Source organism: Penicillium brevicompactum (assembly GCF_028827555.1).
Source record: "Penicillium brevicompactum strain IBT 35665 chromosome Unknown utg000006l_segment0_segment0, whole genome shotgun sequence".
NCBI lineage: Eukaryota > Fungi > Ascomycota > Eurotiomycetes > Eurotiales > Aspergillaceae > Penicillium > Penicillium brevicompactum.
In genome coordinates, this window is record NW_026623209.1 from 4,881,964 (window position 1) to 4,902,087 (window position 20,124).

General features: G+C 50.2%; 7 protein-coding genes across 7 annotated transcripts; 5 read left to right on the plus strand and 2 right to left on the minus strand.

Annotated features, from left to right (window-relative positions):
- Positions 1 to 71: 71 nt before the first annotated feature.
- N7506_010066 (Zn(II)2Cys6 transcription factor) lies at positions 72 to 2,071 on the plus strand (the record flags this gene model as incomplete). The annotated part of the gene is made up of 3 exons (XM_056959359.1): positions 72 to 612; positions 665 to 1,193; positions 1,243 to 2,071. 3 exons carry the CDS (start codon positions 72 to 74, stop codon positions 2,069 to 2,071), a joined length of 1,899 nt encoding a protein of 632 aa, XP_056808749.1.
- A 1,023-nt stretch (positions 2,072 to 3,094) lies between these two features.
- N7506_010067 (PDPK1 family serine/threonine-protein kinase) lies at positions 3,095 to 5,597 on the minus strand (the record flags this gene model as incomplete). The annotated part of the gene is made up of 2 exons (XM_056959360.1): positions 3,095 to 3,445; positions 3,498 to 5,597. 2 exons carry the CDS (start codon positions 5,595 to 5,597, stop codon positions 3,095 to 3,097), a joined length of 2,451 nt encoding a protein of 816 aa, XP_056808750.1.
- Positions 5,598 to 5,961: 364 nt separating this feature from the next.
- Positions 5,962 to 6,631, plus strand: N7506_010068 (uncharacterized protein; the record flags this gene model as incomplete). Its single annotated transcript, XM_056959361.1, has 2 exons — positions 5,962 to 6,361; positions 6,414 to 6,631. The coding sequence occupies 2 exons, from the start codon at positions 5,962 to 5,964 to the stop codon at positions 6,629 to 6,631; spliced, it is 618 nt and encodes a 205-aa protein (XP_056808751.1).
- A 1,459-nt stretch (positions 6,632 to 8,090) lies between these two features.
- On the minus strand, positions 8,091 to 9,940 carry N7506_010069 (protoporphyrinogen/coproporphyrinogen oxidase; the record flags this gene model as incomplete). The annotated part of the gene is made up of 6 exons (XM_056959362.1): positions 8,091 to 8,498; positions 8,525 to 9,097; positions 9,156 to 9,506; positions 9,562 to 9,642; positions 9,738 to 9,807; positions 9,858 to 9,940. The coding sequence occupies 6 exons, from the start codon at positions 9,938 to 9,940 to the stop codon at positions 8,091 to 8,093; spliced, it is 1,566 nt and encodes a 521-aa protein (XP_056808752.1).
- Positions 9,941 to 12,146: 2,206 nt separating this feature from the next.
- glfB (uncharacterized protein) lies at positions 12,147 to 13,516 on the plus strand (the record flags this gene model as incomplete). Its single annotated transcript, XM_056959363.1, has 4 exons — positions 12,147 to 12,271; positions 12,325 to 12,392; positions 12,455 to 13,086; positions 13,148 to 13,516. The coding sequence occupies 4 exons, from the start codon at positions 12,147 to 12,149 to the stop codon at positions 13,514 to 13,516; spliced, it is 1,194 nt and encodes a 397-aa protein (XP_056808753.1).
- A 2,084-nt stretch (positions 13,517 to 15,600) lies between these two features.
- Positions 15,601 to 16,701, plus strand: N7506_010071 (uncharacterized protein; the record flags this gene model as incomplete). The annotated part of the gene is made up of 1 exon (XM_056959364.1): positions 15,601 to 16,701. One exon carries the CDS (start codon positions 15,601 to 15,603, stop codon positions 16,699 to 16,701), a length of 1,101 nt encoding a protein of 366 aa, XP_056808754.1.
- Positions 16,702 to 18,070: 1,369 nt separating this feature from the next.
- On the plus strand, positions 18,071 to 19,626 carry N7506_010072 (NAD(P)/FAD-dependent oxidoreductase; the record flags this gene model as incomplete). Its single annotated transcript, XM_056959365.1, has 2 exons — positions 18,071 to 18,670; positions 18,736 to 19,626. 2 exons carry the CDS (start codon positions 18,071 to 18,073, stop codon positions 19,624 to 19,626), a joined length of 1,491 nt encoding a protein of 496 aa, XP_056808755.1.
- Between the last annotated feature and the right edge of the window lie 498 nt (positions 19,627 to 20,124).

The following is a 20,124-nucleotide window of genomic DNA, read 5'->3' on the forward strand; positions in this document are numbered from 1 at the left end:
GAAGAATCCTCACACGCTCGGTCCATCGTTATCTATACCAGAAACTACGTTTCGGTCACAGCTACCAGAGAATGACCCAAGGTTGTTACACCTGTCGACGACGTCGCATTATATGCGACAATGGCCAGCCCACCTGCAGGAAGTGTCGGGATGCGGGGAAAGAATGTCTGGGGTATAAAAAACCGCTGGTCTGGGTGAAAGGAGGTGTGGCCAGTCGGGGAAAGATGATGGGTCGCAGCTTCAACGACGCCGAGAAATCATCCAGTAAGCCCAAGCGGCAGCAAACCACAGAGAAACCCGACCCGGAACCGACGAGCAGTGGGTTTGGCTTTTTCTCTATCGCCGAGTCTCAATCCCCCTCCGATGCCGATTCTCACAGCTCCGGGACTCAGCCTAGCCCCGAGACCGATGCTTGGACATTTGAGGCCGATAATACAATTCTCGGGGCCGAGTTTGAGCAGTTGGGTTTCAACGCCATTGAGGAGCAGGACACGGCAATCGTGCATGTTCCTCGAGGCGCTCCTCCAGCGGAATATACCCCGACACCATGGGGGCTGGTCGATCCGCTTCTCAAGGATCTTAGCCAGTTCTCTCGGTACTATATTCATCACTGTAAGACATATCTCGTAATCTGAAGTCGCCCTGCTGATCAGTATCTGTAAAGACAATCAATACATGGTGAACGATTTCGCACTCTACTCCCAGCACAAAAATCCCTTCCGGGATCTTACCGCACTGGTCAACCATTCCCCAGTCCTCGCTCATAGCATTACAGCTCTTGGAGCCCTACATTACTCTCTTCTCTCGGAGTCGGACTCATCACTTCTGCCTTGGTCATCTGGGAACCTGGCAACGGCAGACTCCAATCTGTCGGTCGAAGAAATCGAAGATATTGTTGCGCCAGCAGGTTCGCGAAAGCCTTCATCACAAGCATATCGGCATTTCCTGGAATTCAAACAGCGTGCTCTCCGCCAACTCTCTACAGATCTCCGGAGTCCGGAAATGCAGAAGGACGGTAGAACAATAGCGGCTATTGTTCTGCTTGCTTTCCTGGACATCATTGAATCTGGTAGTGGAGCATGGAGCACGCACATTGAAGGCGCGAAAAAATTACTCAAAAACCGGCCTGAGAATGGCATGGGTCAAGGTATTCTGGATGATCTGGACGCTTTTGCCCTTGACGGCTGTTTGATGTAAGAAATCATTACCATGGTGTTTGTACGAAACTAACCGGCAACGCAGAATGGAAATCATGGGATCAACACTTGCTCGCCCAGGCGCGCTCTCGAAGCCCTTCTATTCTTCATCTATGGGTCCCTCGATCCTCAAACGCCTGGAAGAAAATTCCTGGGTGGGATGTCCCGCTTACCTCTTGGAAGTGATCTTTTTCATCCACTCCCTATGGTATCCAGACCCGGAGGCCGCTGCTACAAAGCCACAACCAACGGGTCTTCCAACCTCAATCCAACCAGGCCAGCCCTTCACACTAGAAGCCTTCGCTAGCCTCCTCCAAGGGATCCGCAACTTCGACCCTATATCCTGGAGTCAGAACATGCAAGATGTGTTCTTCATTCCAGACCTCACCTACCGCCTCGCTCTGGCAACCTCATACCAAGACGCCGTGTATCTCTACACAAGCCGTGTATTATCCCGCTCACGAGAAGGCTTCTCGCCACCGTGGACAGATGTCGGCATGCCCACCGACCACCGACTCATCACTACAAACCTCATCACCCAAATCTGCCTAGTCCCGGCTTCGGACCCTCATTTCAAGTGTCTCATTTGGCCAACTTTCATTGCTGGTGCGGAGTGTCTTCCTTCACAACGAGCTCTTATTCTTGAAAAGCTTGGTTCGCTCTATGAGGCGATCATGAGTGTTAATGTTCGCAATGCTGCTTGGGTGCTACGTCTCATGTGGCAGAAGCAGGATCTCAAACGTCGTGAACAACGGGGCGAAGAAAGTTTTCCTGACGATACTGCTGGCGCTGATTATAATAATAACGAGGATGATCTTGCTTTTGACTGGATTGACGAGCTCGATCATTCGAGACTGGACTGGTTGTTCATCTAATTTGCGGGTCAGGCAGAACAAGGCTATGGCTATACCTACTCCATCTTTTTACATTTGGTGTCCTTCTGTACATATACGCTTTTCCTTCCAGGGCTTCGAAGTCGATGCTTAAGTCGATGCTTCACCATAACTATCAATTCACGTATCTTTAGTATGGGGTATTTGCCTAGGTTGGAATACTAGTATAGATTCATGGATCTAAAGGAACGTACGAGATCACCCTGAAATCGAGAAAGGAAATTCGGGTATATCATTTCTCTGTCCAGAGCGCAAGTCTATCTGCCACAGAGAAGGTTAAAGATGAGCGGAGCAAAAGAAAAAAAGCACAACGAAAGAAGGCCAGGGCATGCCCGAGGCGCACGATGAAGCCTTTGAGAAATTAGCATGGGCAAACCTTGGAAAAGCCCAACAACCAAAACAAACCAATTCAAGGACAGACTTCGCCAAGAGATCATTTAAGGATGATGCATACGTTTCGACAGTCTTGATTGCAATATCCAAAAGGGGGACAATCCAGGAGCACAGTTGCCAGGAACCGAGAATGAAAAAGAGAAAGAAAAAGAAAGAGGAAAGCAGAAAAAGTCTCAATGTTGTGGACAATGTGCTTCAGGTAATCAGGGATATATAACAGAGGACATAGAAAAGGACAAGGGATAGGAAACAGGAACCACGAACAGGAATGGGAATTTCCAAAGATGAGACAAATGAGGCGAGCAAAGAACAAAACATGCGCTCCCTTCCAAATCTAAATGCAAGAAACATGTCACCCTAACACAAACAGAATACGCTCGTCACTGGAAAATGCAAAAGGTAGGAAAACCGATATGCTGGGATACCATCCCATCTTTGTGCGAATGCCGGTGCATAGAAAAGAAGAAAAAGAGATGAATAGCTGAATGTGGTTGTTCCACGCCCACATGGAACCGTGGGGATGCGACAAGAGGCACGAGAGAAAACGAAGCAGTGGAGTACCGGATAGAATGGAAAGGGTATGCAAGGGAAATAAGGGACGGTGCAGGGCGTCTAGAACACAGCCGCAAGGCCATTCTTAGAATGACGCTTACTGAATCGCTTTCTTCCTTTCGTTGAATCGGAATCTGTGGCCTGGTGTTTCACAAGATGGTTCCGGCCCGATGACGGTGGGCCTTTATCATCTTTCTGCATGTCGGAGGTGCGGTCTAGTGTGTTGGCCGGACTGGGAAACCCCGATGAAAGATCGCGGTAGGCATCGTCAGAGAAGCCCGCATTTTGGTGTTGTGTGGCCATCTCCCGGGATCTGTCTAGTGCGTCCAGCCATTCTTGGGCCTGAACTGCTGTAGCGCCAACGCTACTGGATGAGGGCTTGGGGTCCTCGAATACATAGTGTTTGTCTCTCTGTGGTATTGTGTTAGATCTGATGTGTGGGAGGCAGGGATAGATGACTTACTGTGTCCACGATCCAAGAAGAGATTCCCTTGGAATCCGTTGTGCTTCGATAACTTGTCCCTGGGGCAAGGAGAGATATTTCAAGTTTGACCTTCTTGTCGTCGCCCCCAGAGGCGGCCATAATGATACGTGCAGATGAAGTGACCATTACCAAACGCTGTCGCTTCTTTGTGGCACTCCCTGAGAAGAATCGAGAAAATTTCCTGGGAGCCTCAAACTCGCCACTGCTGTTTTTGGACGTAGGGCTGTGAGATGCGGCCGAGGAGAGAACCACGAAGTTGCCCAACTTGAGAATCCGTTCGTTGGATTTGTTTAGCACTGGGGACCACTCAATATCCAATTGACTTGGCGGTGGAAGCTCGGTTACCACCCGCGGGAGGTGACGAGAGCTGGCATTTGGCGCATTAGAGGGGGCTGTTGAGATAACAGGGGCCAGGGGCTCATTGTCTTTGCTTTCGTTGAGCTTGATGGGATCGCGTGCTGGGGGAACGTAGGCTTTCAGTCGGGGTGCCTTCTGCTTCCACAAATCCGGTCCCCATGTCATTCCCTCAAAGAACTCATGGTTCTTAATGTGATCAATCTGAAGACGTCTTGCGGGGTCGAGAACGAGAAGACGCTCGACAAGATCACGAGCGACAGGAGGGAAACCAATGGGGAATTCGTAGTCAAGTGCCACGATTTTCTGGAAAGTCTGGTACTCATTCCCGGCTTTAAAGGGCGGACGGCCAGCCAGGAGTTGGTAAATGATACATCCAAACGCCCAAAGGTCACTGGCTTTGCATGCGTTCTTATCTGTCAATAGCTCAGGACTCACGTACTCCGCAGTACCGACAAAAGAGCTCGCACGCTCTTCCTTGGGAATTTCACTCGAGTCGATAGGTGGCATGCCAGTTGCATTCGGGTCTGCTCGTGGTGTCTCCAAAATTTTGGCAGTACCGAAATCAGTGATCTTAATGTGCATTCCCGAGTCAAGCAAGACGTTTTCTGGCTTCAGGTCTCGGTGGATCACCCCGCGCTTGTGCATGTAGTGTATAGTGTCGAGGATCTGCGCGCCGTAGAACCTCGTGCATTCCTCGTCGAATGTGGTCATCCGCTTGAGGACGCCGAGCAGCTCTCCACCTTTGCACAGGTCTAGCACAAAGTACAAAGACTGCTCATCCTGGAAAGTATAGTATAACCGCACGACACCCGGATGGTCGGTTAGGCGATTTAGTGTATCCTTCTCAATATTCACGTATTTGACCTTTCGCTCCTTGATGATGTGTCGTTTGTCTAGGATTTTGATTGCGAATTCCTTCAGCGTCTGCCGATCCGTAGCCAGGACGACAGTACTGTAGGAACCTTCTCCAAGTGTGGTTCCAAACGAGAAATCCCGCACCCCCTTCTTGACGAAGCGAGAGACGGTCTGACCGTTAGCGTCTATCTCCTGGCGAACTGAGACCGCCGCACCACGCTCCTGCCATTCCTCGCTACTTGCCATTGGGCCGTTCTCCGCCATATAGGATGATCGAGCGATCTGAGACGCGCCGCCACTTCTTGCGTGTGCTCGGGAGGTCTGCCGCATTACCGCCGGGGCGTTCCCGGCGATCTGAGCAGTTCGGTAGGACCGGTCGCTGTGAGAGTTATCGCGCGCAAGGACACCGGCATGCAGTGCGGATGACCCTCCTCGTGTATCTAATCGCGCCTGGGAGCCAGATGTGGAGGAAGCACCGGAGTCGGTTCGTATGCGATAGTTGTTATCACGGGGGAGAATGGAAGTTGCCGAACCGTTCGCGTAGACGGAGGAAAGGGGTCGGTTCGGGTTTGGGGGTGTGGAGTGCGGAGCCGTGTACGCTTGGTACGGTCCTGGCTGCACTGGCTGCGACTCGGGAGAGACTTGAATATATGAGGTTCGGCGCTCTTCGGTGGGAACTTCGATGGGAGCGGGAGGAAAGGTGGACGGCTCTTCGTGGGAATTGTGTGTTGATACCGAACCACCCGGGCGTCCGAACGGGCTTGGGGCCATTGACCCGGTCGCATCCTCCGTTGGAAGGGGCGAATCATCTGGGTTGGCTATTCGTAGTCCTCCCAGGGACTGGGATAAACTGAGATCCCCGTTCATGGCGTGTGTTTTATTTTTTTTTTTAGGGAGGGCGGATCGTCAAGTTTGAATAATCAAAACACCAGACTATGACGGAGACCGGAAACACTGCGGATGCATGGTCTGATGAGAGATGAGAAGAATGAGAGTTGACGTTGGAGAGAGAGAGAGGGGGGAAAGGATCAACAGGAGGCTGTCTTAGTAGAAATTGGGTCTAGTGTTGAGGGGCTGACATGTTTACCTATTAATACTGCCCATTCTGCAATTTCTATGTGATTTGTCTTTTGGACTTGCAAGTGCACCGCAGTGCAGTCGCGATGCACTTTCTAAGACATGCTCGTTCTATATACGGCTTTCCCTTGTACTACTTCCTCCTCTCTGAAACATGATCAGACGATCCCCGACTTTCATCGCTCTGGAAGAAGACGATATCGACTCTCACCTCCAGCGGATTTTCCTCCACCATACCCTCATCATTGACCTGGAGCAGCTACATCTAGACGAGAGCGACCTATCATCTTCAGCTGCCGGTACCAACCTGGATCGCGGTTCGACCCGAGCATCTTCACACAACTCACCGGGATCCTCGACGATCCCACAGCCGGAAAAGTCATGCCTCAGAGCTCCAGCAAGTGTATGCCGGGATTTGCAAAGCGCAATTACCTTTGAGTATCCAGCAGACGGATCCGACCCACCAAAACCAAAAGTAACCTACGCCTTGTCACCGCAAGAACTCGAGCTCCATAGCGGCAGGGCCATTCACTCACCCGGACAAACAGAGACAGGTAGATCAGCCTAGCAATGTTAGCCTCGGTTTGATCTGACCTGAATCCCCAGAGCGCCTTGGGGAATACTACCCGACAAGCCACAAAAGCACTATAACGGGCGTCTCCGTGGACTCTCCAATCTCGCCGCAAGTCTCATTCTTATCGTGTGGTGTGTCTTCGAGTCCGGCCACAGTCCCACTCCGGGACCTAGCCTTAGCGTCGACGATGTCTTACGAGGCAGGCTTGGCCGAGGAGGCAATCTCGTCAGCTAGTGCGGAACGTTGGTGAGGGACGCACCTCCATCGTCATTAGAGGGCTTGATCAGAACATCTCGAAGTGATGACTGGAAATTGGTGGCTTCGTTCTAGCGGTCCGACGTGGTCCAAAGTTATTATGATCGAAGCATTACATTACTATCAAGGCCAAGGCCTATTTGTCTACTACTGGTCTGAGTTCTGAAGTCAAAACTCAGACTTCAGATTCCATATCAATATCACAATCCGTGGCAGACATAAAAACCACGAACATATCCCAAATGCGCAAAAACCAGACGTATAACTACAGCGTACAGGCTTAAATCCGAACTCAGAGTCATCCAAGCACCCAGGCCCTCCAATGTCTCACCTTTAATATCCAAGAATGCAATCTAGAATCGCCGAACATTCTCATCTGAAACTAGATCTCGGCAACCTAGTCTATCAATAGTCGAGTGGAGAGGAACCAGGATTTGACGCGTCTCCCCGGCACTTGCACTGCCCGCTCGACGTCACTTGGAACCTGGAAAGGCTGACTCTGCTGACTGCACGCAAGTGGGCTTTCATTCTCAGCCTGCAGGTCATACAACACATCCCACATCCAACACATCATCCATGCCAACATTGGGGGGGACATACACACATATCGAAGAAGTTCACGGTTCGCGCGTGGATCCACTCTTCAACGCCACCGCGTGCGATGATCCGTTGTTTTTTTCTTCCGGAATATCTCCGTATTCTCCATTCGGTGTGAGCCGACTTGATCGTCAACTCGGGGAGTTTAGCTTAAGTCGAGGATACTACTGTACTACACTTTGTACGGTGTTCTGCGTAGGAGGCTCTTGGAGCGGTGTGTGGGTTTGCGATTGCCTGGAGATCGGCATGGTGGCGAGGTGGGGTGTCGCGGTGAATGCCACAGATTCCCTTGCCATTGGGGTCCATCGCAGTGGTAGGTTGAAGCCAGTGTCGATCTTTGTGCAATCGACAGTGGCCACTGCGTTTTTGCAGATGTCGTTTGCAATATGATCTGTGCGATATGAATCGTGTAGATGGACGTGTAGTGTGGCGTCGAGACTCTGGGGGTCTGCCACTTGATTATTCCAAGCTTGTCTGTATACTGAGACCACCCCCTGTCAATGTTGTTTAGCTCTACAAGTGTACAATACTATAATATCCAGAGGAACCACGAAACCAACGTAAATAATCATTCGCGTCAAACAAGCCAGTCTAAATAGGTGTGTATCAAAGGTCGAGTCAGGCCGTCTAGCGCTGACCCGGGACAAACGAGAACAGAGAGGGTTAAATGGAGTTCAGTACCATAATGAAACGCCAACCAAGATCCAGAATCTTCCAGATGCCGCTTCAAATGCTCACTCGTGAAGTGTTGTTTTCCATGACAGTATGAGCTCATTTCATTGTATCAAAAAAAATAGTAGGAATCCCGCCACCTGAAGTGATCGGGTATATTAAAAAAAAGAACAAGGGGGAATTATCTACTGCTTCTTGGCGAAAATCTGGGCACCGTCAACGAGACGACGCTCAGTGTTCTGGCGACCGTTGACGAAGTCGGGGTAGTTGAGGGTCAGCTCAACGGCACCGTTGACAATGTTGTCAACAGCCTCGACACCCAGCATGAAGGAGTGGTCCTGGTTGCCGACCTCGTAGCGCCAAGAGCCGAAACGTCCACGGGACCAGATACCCTTCTCCTGGAGCTTGGGCAGAATCTGGGTGAGAGCACCCTCACGCTCCAAGCTGGGAGTGGGGTAACCGTGGTCGAAGCAGCGGTGGTAGGTGGAGACGATCTCATCACCAGCCTTGAGCATGTCGGTGTTGACGAGACCCTGGATGGACTCGGCAAGGAGAGTCTCGTGGTTAACGGGCTTCATGGAAGACTCGGAAACCTCAAGCATGATGGACCAGTAAGGACCCTCCTGAGCCTCGGTGTTCTTGGGCTTGGAGCCATCGGCAAGCTGGAGAGTGGGCAGCTTCTTGGAGGACTCGGGCTGGTTGTGGGGGAGTAGTTGGAGAAGATGGTGGCACGGTAGAAGGGGCAGTCATCCTCGGGGAAGTACAACCAGCACTTGTCACCAATGCGGTCGGGGCGGGCACCACGGATACCAACACCGATAACGTGAGTGGAGGAGTAGAAGAGCTGCTTGGTGAGGGGCATGAGCTCAGTGTCGTTCATGGCCTCAGCGAGGTAGTCGACAGCCATGGTGGAGACAAGCTTGTTGTAGGCGATGGTGGTGCCATCCGCGAGGGTGACGGTCTTGTTGTTGGCGTTGACCTTCTCGACCTTGTTCTTGGGGCCGTAGCGGGTGTTCTCCTTGGGGATGGTGTTGGCAACAGCAATCCAGATACCACCGGTACCGTCGCGAGCGGGGAAACGGAAGGTAGCGTTGGGACCCCAGTTACCGGCAGTCTTGTTGAGGATGACGTTGGTGGTCACGGCCTTGACGTTGGGGGCAGCGACACGCTCACCGAGCCAAGCGCATTGCATCTAGATTCAGTTTGATAAGCATTGGTTCAATTGCTCGCGGAGAAGGGTCGAAATTTACCTTGGTGGTGGGAACGGCCCAGACCTTGTAGTTGTAGGGTCTCATGAACAGGTCGGCAATACCAGTACCCATCATGCGGACAATCCACTCATCGAAGTCCTTGGGCTTGGTGTTGGAGACACGGGCCTCAAGGGCGGCATCGATCATGCCGTCAATGCACTTCACTTGCTCCTCCTTGGGAAGCATGGAAATGTTGTTCTGGAAGGGGTAGGGAACCCACTGCTCCTGGCAGCGGACGTAGGAGATACGCTCGTGGGTGAACCAGTCCTCATCCTTGGGGAGGGCCTCGTTGATGCAGTCGTCGAAGTACTTGTAGTGGGAGAAGATAACGTGGCCACCGACATCGTACAGCTGTCGAACGCGTTAGCTAAGAGAAACGTTCACAGTAGGGCCAGTCGCAACGTACGAAACCTTCGGGGGTCACATCAGTGGAAGCAAGACCACCGGGGGTCTCGTTAGAGTCGATAATCAACCATGAGGCGCTGTTCTATTCAAACAATTAGCATTTTGAACTCCGGATACCCCTCCCCTTTTTTTTCGAGGTGCCCCTCTCCCACACCGCAAGATGGACGAAGAACTCACAAGCTGGTTCAGACGCTTAGCGGCACCGAGACCAGTCGGGCCAGCACCAATGACGAGAACGTCAACAGAACTAAGCAATTGTCAATAAATGAGCATTGGCAGGACGATGGAATCTCTTACATGTCGGGGTGGGTCATTCTGCCTTGTAGGAGGTCCTGAAAGCTGGGGACTCGTTTGAAGGTCTTGCGGGCGACGTTCAGCATAGAAGCACTGCTGCAGGATACTGCAGAAAAAGTAAGAGGGGGAATGGAGGGATAATAAAAGGAGGAGGAACCAAAGAAGTAGGGGAAGTGGGAGGACAACGTGACAAGCCAAGCTAAGGGTATCTAGACGCACTTGGTTCTATGGGTAAACGGACCCGGCGGTGGAGACGACGTGCCTGTTTCAGCTTTACTGATTCGTATTGAGATATTGTGTTTTAATTGCTTTCGTGCCCTTTTTTTTCACTTTAATCTTACCTTAAAATCCATTATTCGGTACATTTTTACATTATTTGCTTTTTTATTTCCTTTTCTTCCAAGGCTTGCCACTGATCTAGATCGCTACACATTGTACTTCGTGCTCTTGTATCAATCAGGGGGAGGCTGTGTAAGTAAACGACGCGTACTTGTACATGGTAAGGGTCATCTCATCACATTGAAAGAAAGAACCAAAAACGAACATATCACATCGGCGAAAAGCCGTTATTGGTCTGGAGCTTATCATGATCCTGCTAAAAGCAGGGACTTGAGGTGCATTGAGGATTTCGCATGCAGGCCAAGGTCGTTATTGAAATTCCCGATGCGGACATTCAGGGTCCTTTGGAATGCCGTTATCATATCACAACAATTCAACGCTGAAAAGGGGCAAGGACAATCTGGATAGGGGCAGTTGAATCTCGATTCAAGGTGGCCAAACTAAAAACGCCACCGATGTAGGTACTGACACGTTGTTTGGGGGTTAAAATTACCCTGCGGCAAGAACCTTGGATATGGGACCTCCATTCTTAAACGGCCGATACAACTGGTTTAGTGCGTGAGAGTACGGAGTATACTCCATACACTATGACAGATCTACAAGTGTGAACGCGAAACATTTGGTAAGGAACAGTAATCGGGCAATGGGCGGAGTGTACGGAGTACGGAGTATGGATTCTGGTATCATATGCGATTGCCGATAGGCCCAGAAGGAAAAACCCTGAACCCTCCCGGAGCACTATCCGCAGACCGCAGACAGCAGAGTTGATCGTCTAGTGTCGAAGGAACGGGATTCGCGAAACTTCAGGGCACAGGCGTCCGGTTCCACTGATGGGCAGTCCCCAGAAGGGCAAACATGGCGAGGATCCCAGAAAACTGATCTTTCAGATGCCCTTGAAGGCAAACTTCTCGAATCATTGGAGAACAAGGCTGTCGTCCCCTGAAACACGCTGAACCAGTGCTGGGGATAGAAAAGCTTAGGACTCCCCCACTGGTCCAAGCACAGGAATGGCGTCAGAGACTGCCTGAAGGCGATCGCTGCATTCTCCACCCGTAAGGGACCGGATGGACCAGAGGGTCGCTGCACGCGGGTCTTGGTGGGTCTTGGCTAACAGCTGCTTGCGTAATGCCCTGTTAATTTGGATCTGCACTGTTTACGTCGGTTTTTTATCTCAAACCGAGTCTGATACATTCCTGTAGGTGACAGATCGGGGTGATGTCGTACACCGGAGAAGAGCCGCGGTGACAGTGGTAGTGAGTAGATCTGAAGAGATATCGGAGTTCAAGATTAAGTAAATAAGAAAGTGCCAGGTGGAGATCATTAACGGTCCCTGGGTAAAAGGGGAGACTCGCCACGAGTAACCCATGGGCGCGGTCGTATTTGCAGTGTATCATCACGGAAACCGCTAAGAATATCAACCAATGATGGAGGGATAAATGGAGGAGTAAGAGGAATCAAGATGACTGATTGGCTCTAAAAAGACAGGTGGCCTTAGCAAAGATGTAACGGTAATTTTGACCAGGCTGTTTGCGTGGACCACTCTTGCCTTGTTCCTGAGCCTGGCCCAATTCTGTTTTCTTCTACTAAAACATCTCTTGCATTTCCCGATCTTTTTGGATTTAATTTCCTAAAACTCAACTGGATTCTTCCGTGGTAGTCAAAAAAAAAAAGAGAGAAAATAATTAGTCGTTGACATCCCGAAGTACGCATCCCTATCCCTTCGACCTTCCATTCCTTCGTTATCTGTTTCTTTTTTTGACTTTAGATGCTTTTGGTCCAACTCCTGTCGCACTCGTTAACTCGTTAACTCGGAGCATTTAGTGTTCCATTTTTAATTCCGTCCTACACCCACTTTTCCCCGTGGCTTCCTCCGCCTTTAATTCAGGAAGCCTATCCCGGCCACGACCCTTCGAATTCAAGCGCTTTCTGTCCGATCAATCTCAAAACTTCACAATGAGTGACGGCGAGAAGGTCCGCGCCTCTGGCGAGACTCCCCGGGAGCAGTCTTTGCCCACCGTCAACCCCGCCGCTGAGAAGGAGCAGCCAAGCGCCTCCTTCCACCCCGCAGTCTATGTGACGTGAGCATTATCGCAATCTATATCAGCGAGCTCAATGGCTGATGTCTTGCTAGTACCTGGATTACTCTCAGCTCAGCTGTTATCCTCTTCAACAAATGGCTTCTTCACAAAAAGCAATTCAGTAAGTTGATTTTCCATACTCCATACTCCGCGCCGAACTTCTCTCTAACAGACCGTGATCAGGCTACCCCATCATCCTCACGACATGGCACTTGACCTTCGCTACCATCATGACCCAGATCCTCGCTCGCACCACAACCGTCTTGGACGGCCGCAAGAAGGTCAAGATGACCGGCCGTGTCTACCTCCGTGCAATCGTGCCTATCGGTGTGATGTTCAGTTTGAGTTTGATCTGTGGTAACATGACCTACCTCTACCTGAGTGTTTCCTTCATTCAGATGCTGAAGGCCACCACACCCGTGGCTGTGCTGCTTGCTACCTGGGGTATGGGTCTGGCCCCGGCCAACATGAAGGTTCTGGGCAATGTTTCCATCATCGTGATCGGTGTCGTCATTGCCTCCATTGGTGAACTCCAATTCAACTTGGTCGGTTTCCTGTACCAGCTTGGTGGTATTGTCTTTGAGGCTACCCGTCTGGTCATGGTCCAGGGTCTGCTCAGCTCCTCCGACTTCAAGATGGACCCTATGGTTTCTCTGTACTACTTTGCTCCCATCTGCGCTGTTCTTAACGGTGCTGTGGCTCTCTTCCTCGAGATCCCCAAGGTTACCATGGCGGAAGTTTATGCCGTCGGTATTCCTGTCTTGCTGCTCAACGCTCTGATTGCGTTCCTGCTGAACGTCTCTGTTGTTTTCTTGGTAAGTCAATCTCCGAGCAGTGACCTCACATCATAATGTGCCGTGCTAACCCACCATGTAGATTGGCAAGACCTCTTCTCTCGTCATGACCCTCTGCGGTGTCCTCAAGGATATCCTCTTGGTTGCTGCCTCCATCATGTTCTTCCACGACCCTGTCTCCAACCAGCAGTTCTTTGGTTACTCCATTGCTCTCGGAGGTCTGGTCTGGTACAAGCTTGGTGGCGACAAGATGCGCGAGTACACCTCTGGTGCTGGCCGTGCTTGGGCTGAATACGGTAACAACAAGCCTGCCCAGCGCCGCTTTGTGGTCATCGGTGCCGCTGTCCTCTTCTTCTTCCTTTTCATCGGCTCTTTGAGCCCCAACTACACTCCCGACAGTGTTGGCCGTGTCAAGGGCTACCTTGGCGGTGCCGCTTCCGGCAACGCTTAATTGCATTTGTCGGAAATTTACTGCAATTCTCTTAAAACGGAATGCAGCGAAGATGAGGATTTGACACAGATCAATCCATGTGTACAATCAATGGTGTGCAGGTGCATAGAGCGAGTCTCTCTTTCTACTGTCTCTCTGTGACACTCAGAGAGCTCTCGTTGGTGTTGGATTTCTGCCAAAGCCCTGCGGTATGATGGGAAATTGGGGTTTCTCTTTTTTTTTTGGTTGTTTTATTACCCACCCTTTTCTTTTTTCCAGCCGCATTTCTGCGATGTATACAGTGACATGATCGGAGTGTTACTGGCGGAGTTTTCCTTTTCCTTTTTTTTTTTCTTTCTACGGACGTTGGTTTGATGTCCGATTTCCAAGAGCTCTGGTGTTTCCTTTGAAGTTCCTTTCATGTTTGTAGTATCCCAATAGACTTCAACTAGCACTCCAAGATATCTCCAGGTCCCAGCCACACGATATGTCAATTCCCAGTATTCACGTGAGTATCCCCCACATGACTTAATCAGGCCATCCCCGCCTAGTCCAGGTTCCGCGTAGCCCGAGAGCCAATGCCCGATGACGATCCAGCTTGCGCCAACAGCTATACAGGACAGGCGCAAAAAAAAAAAAAAAAAAGAGAATAACAAAGTAGTTCGTACATCAGCTCGCCTTTTTTGCCCAGATTAGACTCGGTTTCATTTTTCACTGACCAGTGTCTTGTACGTATGTGTCACTTGGCCGGTTATTCTCATCTAATCAGTAGTAGATACAAGGAATCTTGAGATATCGGTGCCAGCTAGTAGGTGTAAATCAAAGCGGCCAAGTGCTCCAATAGAATTCCTCTCCCTCTCTTGCTCTGCGCGAAATGCCCAGATGTACTGTAGCCCTGGAGAGCAGTGCGGCTGTTTGAAACGAATGATTGGCTCAAACGGTGTACGCAGCCCGGAGGAGCATGGCCTCCGCTTTTGCCGAGAGAATGATTCTGCCAGTTTACGAACTCACAATGCCGTACAGAGTACTCGGTATTTCACATTCCTATGAATATTGGCCCGGCCCATTTACTTGAATTACTTGGCTATCATGCTGCCATTGCGTTTGCTGAGCAAACGCTGTATGTACTTCTTTTCAATCTATACAGAAAAAGAACTACACGCTTATGAGAAAGGAAGGCGGTGGCTGAAAAGAGAAGGCGGTGATAAAGGTTACCAAAAAATACAAAGCTGAAAGCGAAGTCAACAGCCATTTGAAAAGTCAATGAAAAGTCAAGAGACTTCCCAAGGTAAGACAAGTCAACCTTGGTGAAAACCTCAAACCCACTAGAAGCCTTAGATGCTACCGATACACAAGCTCGGCTTGGTTGGGGAGTTTTTCTTGAAGAGGTAATATCATAACCCAGGTCTTAGCTATCATGTACGGAGTATCATGACTTAAACCTGACCATCATGATGGCCTTAGAGAGGAAGCTTGGGAATCAAGTACATAGGCCCCAGAAAAAGGCCTCCTGACTTTGGTCTACTGCCGGCAACTACTGTACAAGAGCATAGCCAGTAGTGAGAATCCAACTACATAGTACTCCGTAGTATTTGAATGACGGTAGGATTATGGTAATATGGAGGTAATTTTGGGATGTGCCCAGGCGTTTCTGCTGCATCGAGCTCCACTCTCGGAGGGCGTGGCTGCGTCCAATAATATTGCTCAATTCTGTATGTATGTATGAAATCTGTCCTGGTGGACCGGATACCCGCTTTTGGCCGGCGTATTACCGTTTTCCTCTGTAAGTGCCCATGTATGATTTGCATCGCGTATCCACTTTCTTCTACCCCAGGACCGATCTCACCCTCTCTTACTTTCCTTCTTCTCTTTACTCTTCGTCCTCTTTTATTTTTGGATCCTCTTTCTCCTTGTCCTTACTTTTTCTTTCAATCTCATCCCTCCATCCACCATCCTCATATATACCTCTTACTTCTTACTTCCTACTTCTTTACCGAGACATCTTCCTATCTCTTGACGTCTTGTCCATAGGTTGAACCTTTTTGTGTCTTGCTCACCTAACCTAACAGAACAGTTCCGTGATCTTGCATCTCAGACAACTCGCAATGTGTCCAATGATGCTCAATCGCCTTTCAGACGGTCCGGCAACGGTCCTCTCCCCCCAGGAACACGCCTTTGCTCAGTTCCCGTCGCAGTCCTCTTTCCTCGGCTCAGGAAGCTTCAACGGCTATCCCACGAACACCGGCCCGACGATATCCAACGGCTTCTCCTCACAAGCTGCTCCCTCAAGCTTTGATGCGTCTGCCCCCGTGGCACCAAAGCCCTCGCGCAAGAGGTCGCGTGATGAGGCCACTTTCGAAGAGGCCACTGCTCCGAGTGTTACTCCAGCGCCCACGCCCGTACCTGCACCCAAGGTAGAACCAATCTACGGAGAAGGCATGGTCCTCATAAACCCTCAAACCGGCCTCACATTATCAGCCGAAAGTCAAACAGGCACATGGTACGAGCAGGAAGCCGAGACACAGCAGGCGGCCGCTGCCCCCATCTCGTCGCGCTCAAACGCGTTGCACTCCGATGCTGCAGACATCAGTCGCAAGGCGCAGCGCCTTGATCAATCTGCTCCGGGCTTGGATGATATTGCAATGTCGTCAATCCGCCAACGGCTGAATGACCCCAGCACCGATGACCAGCACCGCACTCTTCATGCGGGCCCTGCTCCTCCTTCCGAGCCTCTCGTTGATGATGCCACTCGGCTCCTTGGTATCGGCTGGCAACGCGTGAACGCTGAGGGTGACATGGCTCCGGCTGTCCGCGGATGGACAAAGTACATCGACAACCAATATTCATCTCATCTGCACAGCTCACAGATGCTGATCAAAAGTCGTGCTTTGAACGCCTACCTTGTGGCCGCAGTGCCCACTTCTGGATTCTCGCCTGCCTACTACCTGTTCACTGAAGACCTCACACAAGGTCAGCTTGTTTCCTCTAGCTGGGAAGTCTGCCTCCAGAACCTGCGCAGCACCCCGATAATTTTCGAGGGCGCTGTCCCCCTCGCAGCGAACGACCGACCCGATGCGCAACCGACATCCTTCAACAAAATCGACACCGGAGTGCCTCTTCTTCAACAGGCCTTGTCCAGCCACCCACAACCGACCCTCGACGGACTGAGCGGAGGCGTGGAAATGGGAATGGAGATCGACTCGTGATCCACGCCATCCACCCTTCACCTCCGACATCGATCGAGCCGACTCGCCTCGAACCCGATCTTGGACACTTTATTTCGGCTGTGTCTTCTTTTTCTCTCTCATGATTATTATTATTGCTTATTCAGTTCCGAGACTCACGCGCCTGACTCACCCAGTCCGGCCATCTTCAGTTCTCGTTTCGCCCTCTGGAAGGTTTGGGAATGGGGGGTTTTATTTTGCTTTCTCTTGAGGGAACGGCGTCGTAATCCAGGAGTTCTTTTAACGTATATCTCCACGCATGTGTACTCGCAACGTTATTTACGAATCATCAAATCAAAAACGATTTATCTGAGCATTATTCAAACTGAGTATTTGGGACGTCAACTTCGGGGCTTACCAGGGCGGGCGGTCCGGGCTATATATACATCACAAAGCCATGTTTTTAAGTAGCTGAGACTACGGAGCACATAGACAGAGCCCTGGAGCAGTCCTTTATTCACATCAATGTTTTAAATAGGGCGCAACCTTGAAACCCTAGAATACATCCATGGATTCATTGATCTATGTTGTCCGTATGGGCATCGCAGACAAAGAATGATTTCGCAAGCAGGACTTGGATTTTGATCGCGAAAATATGAAAGCTGCAGGACTTGTAAATACCAGGATGCAGGAGCTTGCAGGCAGTATCTTGCCAGCGCACAGAATATAATTTCCAAGGTTATTGAGACGATTTTTCCCTTGTGGATGTGTTTCTTATTCTATTTGCATGCTCCCTACCCAATTACCCAATTCTTCAATTCCTCAATTCGTCGGCGGTGCCTGTCTATCCACTTCGGGTTTCTGCTGCACACACACACACACACACACACACGTGTGAGACTCCAGGGCATGGTTTATTGCCAATAACCCAACAAAACAGCATTTCAAGGTTCTAGGAGCTAGGTATGAAAGCACAAGATGTGTGATATAGGAAGAGGGGCAGTCTGCGTGAGAGTACATTTTCATTTCAGCTTCTTTGTTCTTTGCATGTTCACTTATCACCTCGGCTGATGGAAATGAGCCGCAGTAAATCAATACAGGGGAAAAGAGAGATATTGTACAGTCAAACTTGTAGCTGGCTCTGTAGCTTTATCTGATCTCCAAGAAGTTCCCCGCTATTAATCTCCTCAAAGTGGAAGGCCGACGCACCGGCACATTGTCTAGAACTTTAGACGTGAAGATAGAGTAAACTTGTGTTGTAGTAGCATTGTGTTTACTGAAATGAGTAAGTCCAACAGGTCATTTCCGATTCGCGCACTTTCTTCCTCTTCTACTTGACTGCCTTCCATACTTAATCCAACACTCTTTCGCAAATCAACTCACTACCAGTACCCTTCATACACATTTCAATATGCAATTCGCCACCGCAGTCCTCACAGACCCCTCGATTCCAGTCTCGGCTCGACAGAACGCTTTAAATCGGATATTCTCCGATCCTGGCGTTCCCTCATCGTCCACAACCTCATCATTCTGGCTGCAGGATCCTAGAGTATTTGAACGAAGCTCTTCGCCTCTCCCCGAGGAAGTGGACGTTGTGATTATTGGATCTGGTATTACAGGTGCATCTATTGCACGGTCCATGCTCGAAAATGGCACATCACCATCAATCCTCATGCTCGAAGCACGAAGTATCTGCAGCGGTGCTACAGGCCGCAACGGTGGTCACATTCTGGAGACAGCAGATGAATACGCCGAGTTTGCTGATATGTTCGGAGTCGAAGAAGCAAAGAAACTCATGCGATTCAGACTTGGGCATCTAAGTGAAATGTTGGCTGTGGCTAAAGAGCTGGGCATTGCCGAGGAATCACAGGCCCGCAAGGTTCAATTCTTGAGCGTCTATTTTGGCGAAGAGCCTTGGAAGTATGCCCTTGAGCGCCTTCGTCGCTTCAAAGCGGACATGCCAGAGGAAGCTGCTGAGTGGATTTCATTTGAAGGCGAAGAAATTCCCAAGGTAAGTACACTTACTCTTCTCTTCTCGTGAGACGTCTACTGCTACTCGGCTAACATTCAACGTAGGATTTCCATCTTAGTCGCGCACGGGGAATTGTGGCCGGCCCCGCTGGTGCATTGTGGCCTTACAAGTTCGTGACTGGCGTCCTAGAACATTTGCTTGAAAAATATCCAGAAAACTTCCGCATCGAAGAGCAAACTTCAGTGGAAGAAATCGAAACCACATCCACATTTTACAAAGTGAAAACAAGTCGCGGCACTGTCAACGCCCGACATGTAATTCACTGCACGAACGCACATGTTAGCCACCTCGTCCCAGGCCTACGAGGCCGCATTTTCCCAGTCCGTGGTCAAATGTCCGCTCAAACCCCGGGACGGTCATTTCCTAGTCAGGGAAACGACCATTCCTGGATCTTCAATTACGACCGCGGCTTTGACTACCTTACGCAGCTCCCTGGTGGACAAATGATGCTCGGTGGTGGGTTTGCGCAGGGTGAGCACGGCGGACTGGAAGAATTAGGCATCCCAACGGACTCGGAGATGAGTATGTATATTGACATTCATCTTTCTGGGGCACTGCCCGCTATCTTTGGGCGCAAGGATTGGGGTGGTGTCTCGGGTGAGCCTGTGCAGGCTATGTGGACGGGGAATATGGCGTTTAGCTCTGATGGGTTTCCCTGGGTGGGAAGGTTGCCTGAGTCTGCGACAGGACGGCCTGAAGTTGGCCGGGGTGGTGAGTGGGTTTGTGCGGCCTTTGGTGGAGAGGGGATGGTTCAGGCTTGGTTTAGTGGTCGAGCTTTGGCGAGTATGCTGCTTGCTGGAGATAAGGTGCTGGGTCAGGGGGTTGATACTGATCTTGAGTGGTTCCCGAGGCAGTTGCTTTCGTCGAAGGAGAGGTTTGATACCACAGGGCTGCCACGGGAGATCATTGATACCTCTCATCGGGCCAGCCTATAGATTTGGATTCTAGTTGCATCCAAGTTATCTTCAGTCTTGCAATAGAACTTTGCTATGTATATCAGTGGATATCAGATTCCAATTATCAATTACTCGTGGCCATAGCAATATCATTTGCTCCGGTGACTTCTTTTCCAAAATCATCAGCTCCTCATCTGAGAAGTTGAGAAACAACCCTCGTCCTAGGCCCCAATGGCTCTGGCGAGTCGGAAGTTTTGTTCACTGTCCAGGTGAGTGCTTTGAAGGTTGGGTAGGCAATCCTTGCTCACCACAGAGCCAAAATACGTACCCCGATTTCTAATAAATCTGATCTTTTCTAAGTAAGGCTTCCAATTAATTCACAACTAAGAAACTACTAGCACTTACTTTTTCTTGTATTCTTCTTCGTTGCAAATATACAATTGAAGCTTATTGAATGTCTGTTAGGCTCAATCACACATGGCGAGATGAGCTGCTTAGCAATTTTGCCCATCTCATTTGCGTCAAAATCTCACAATC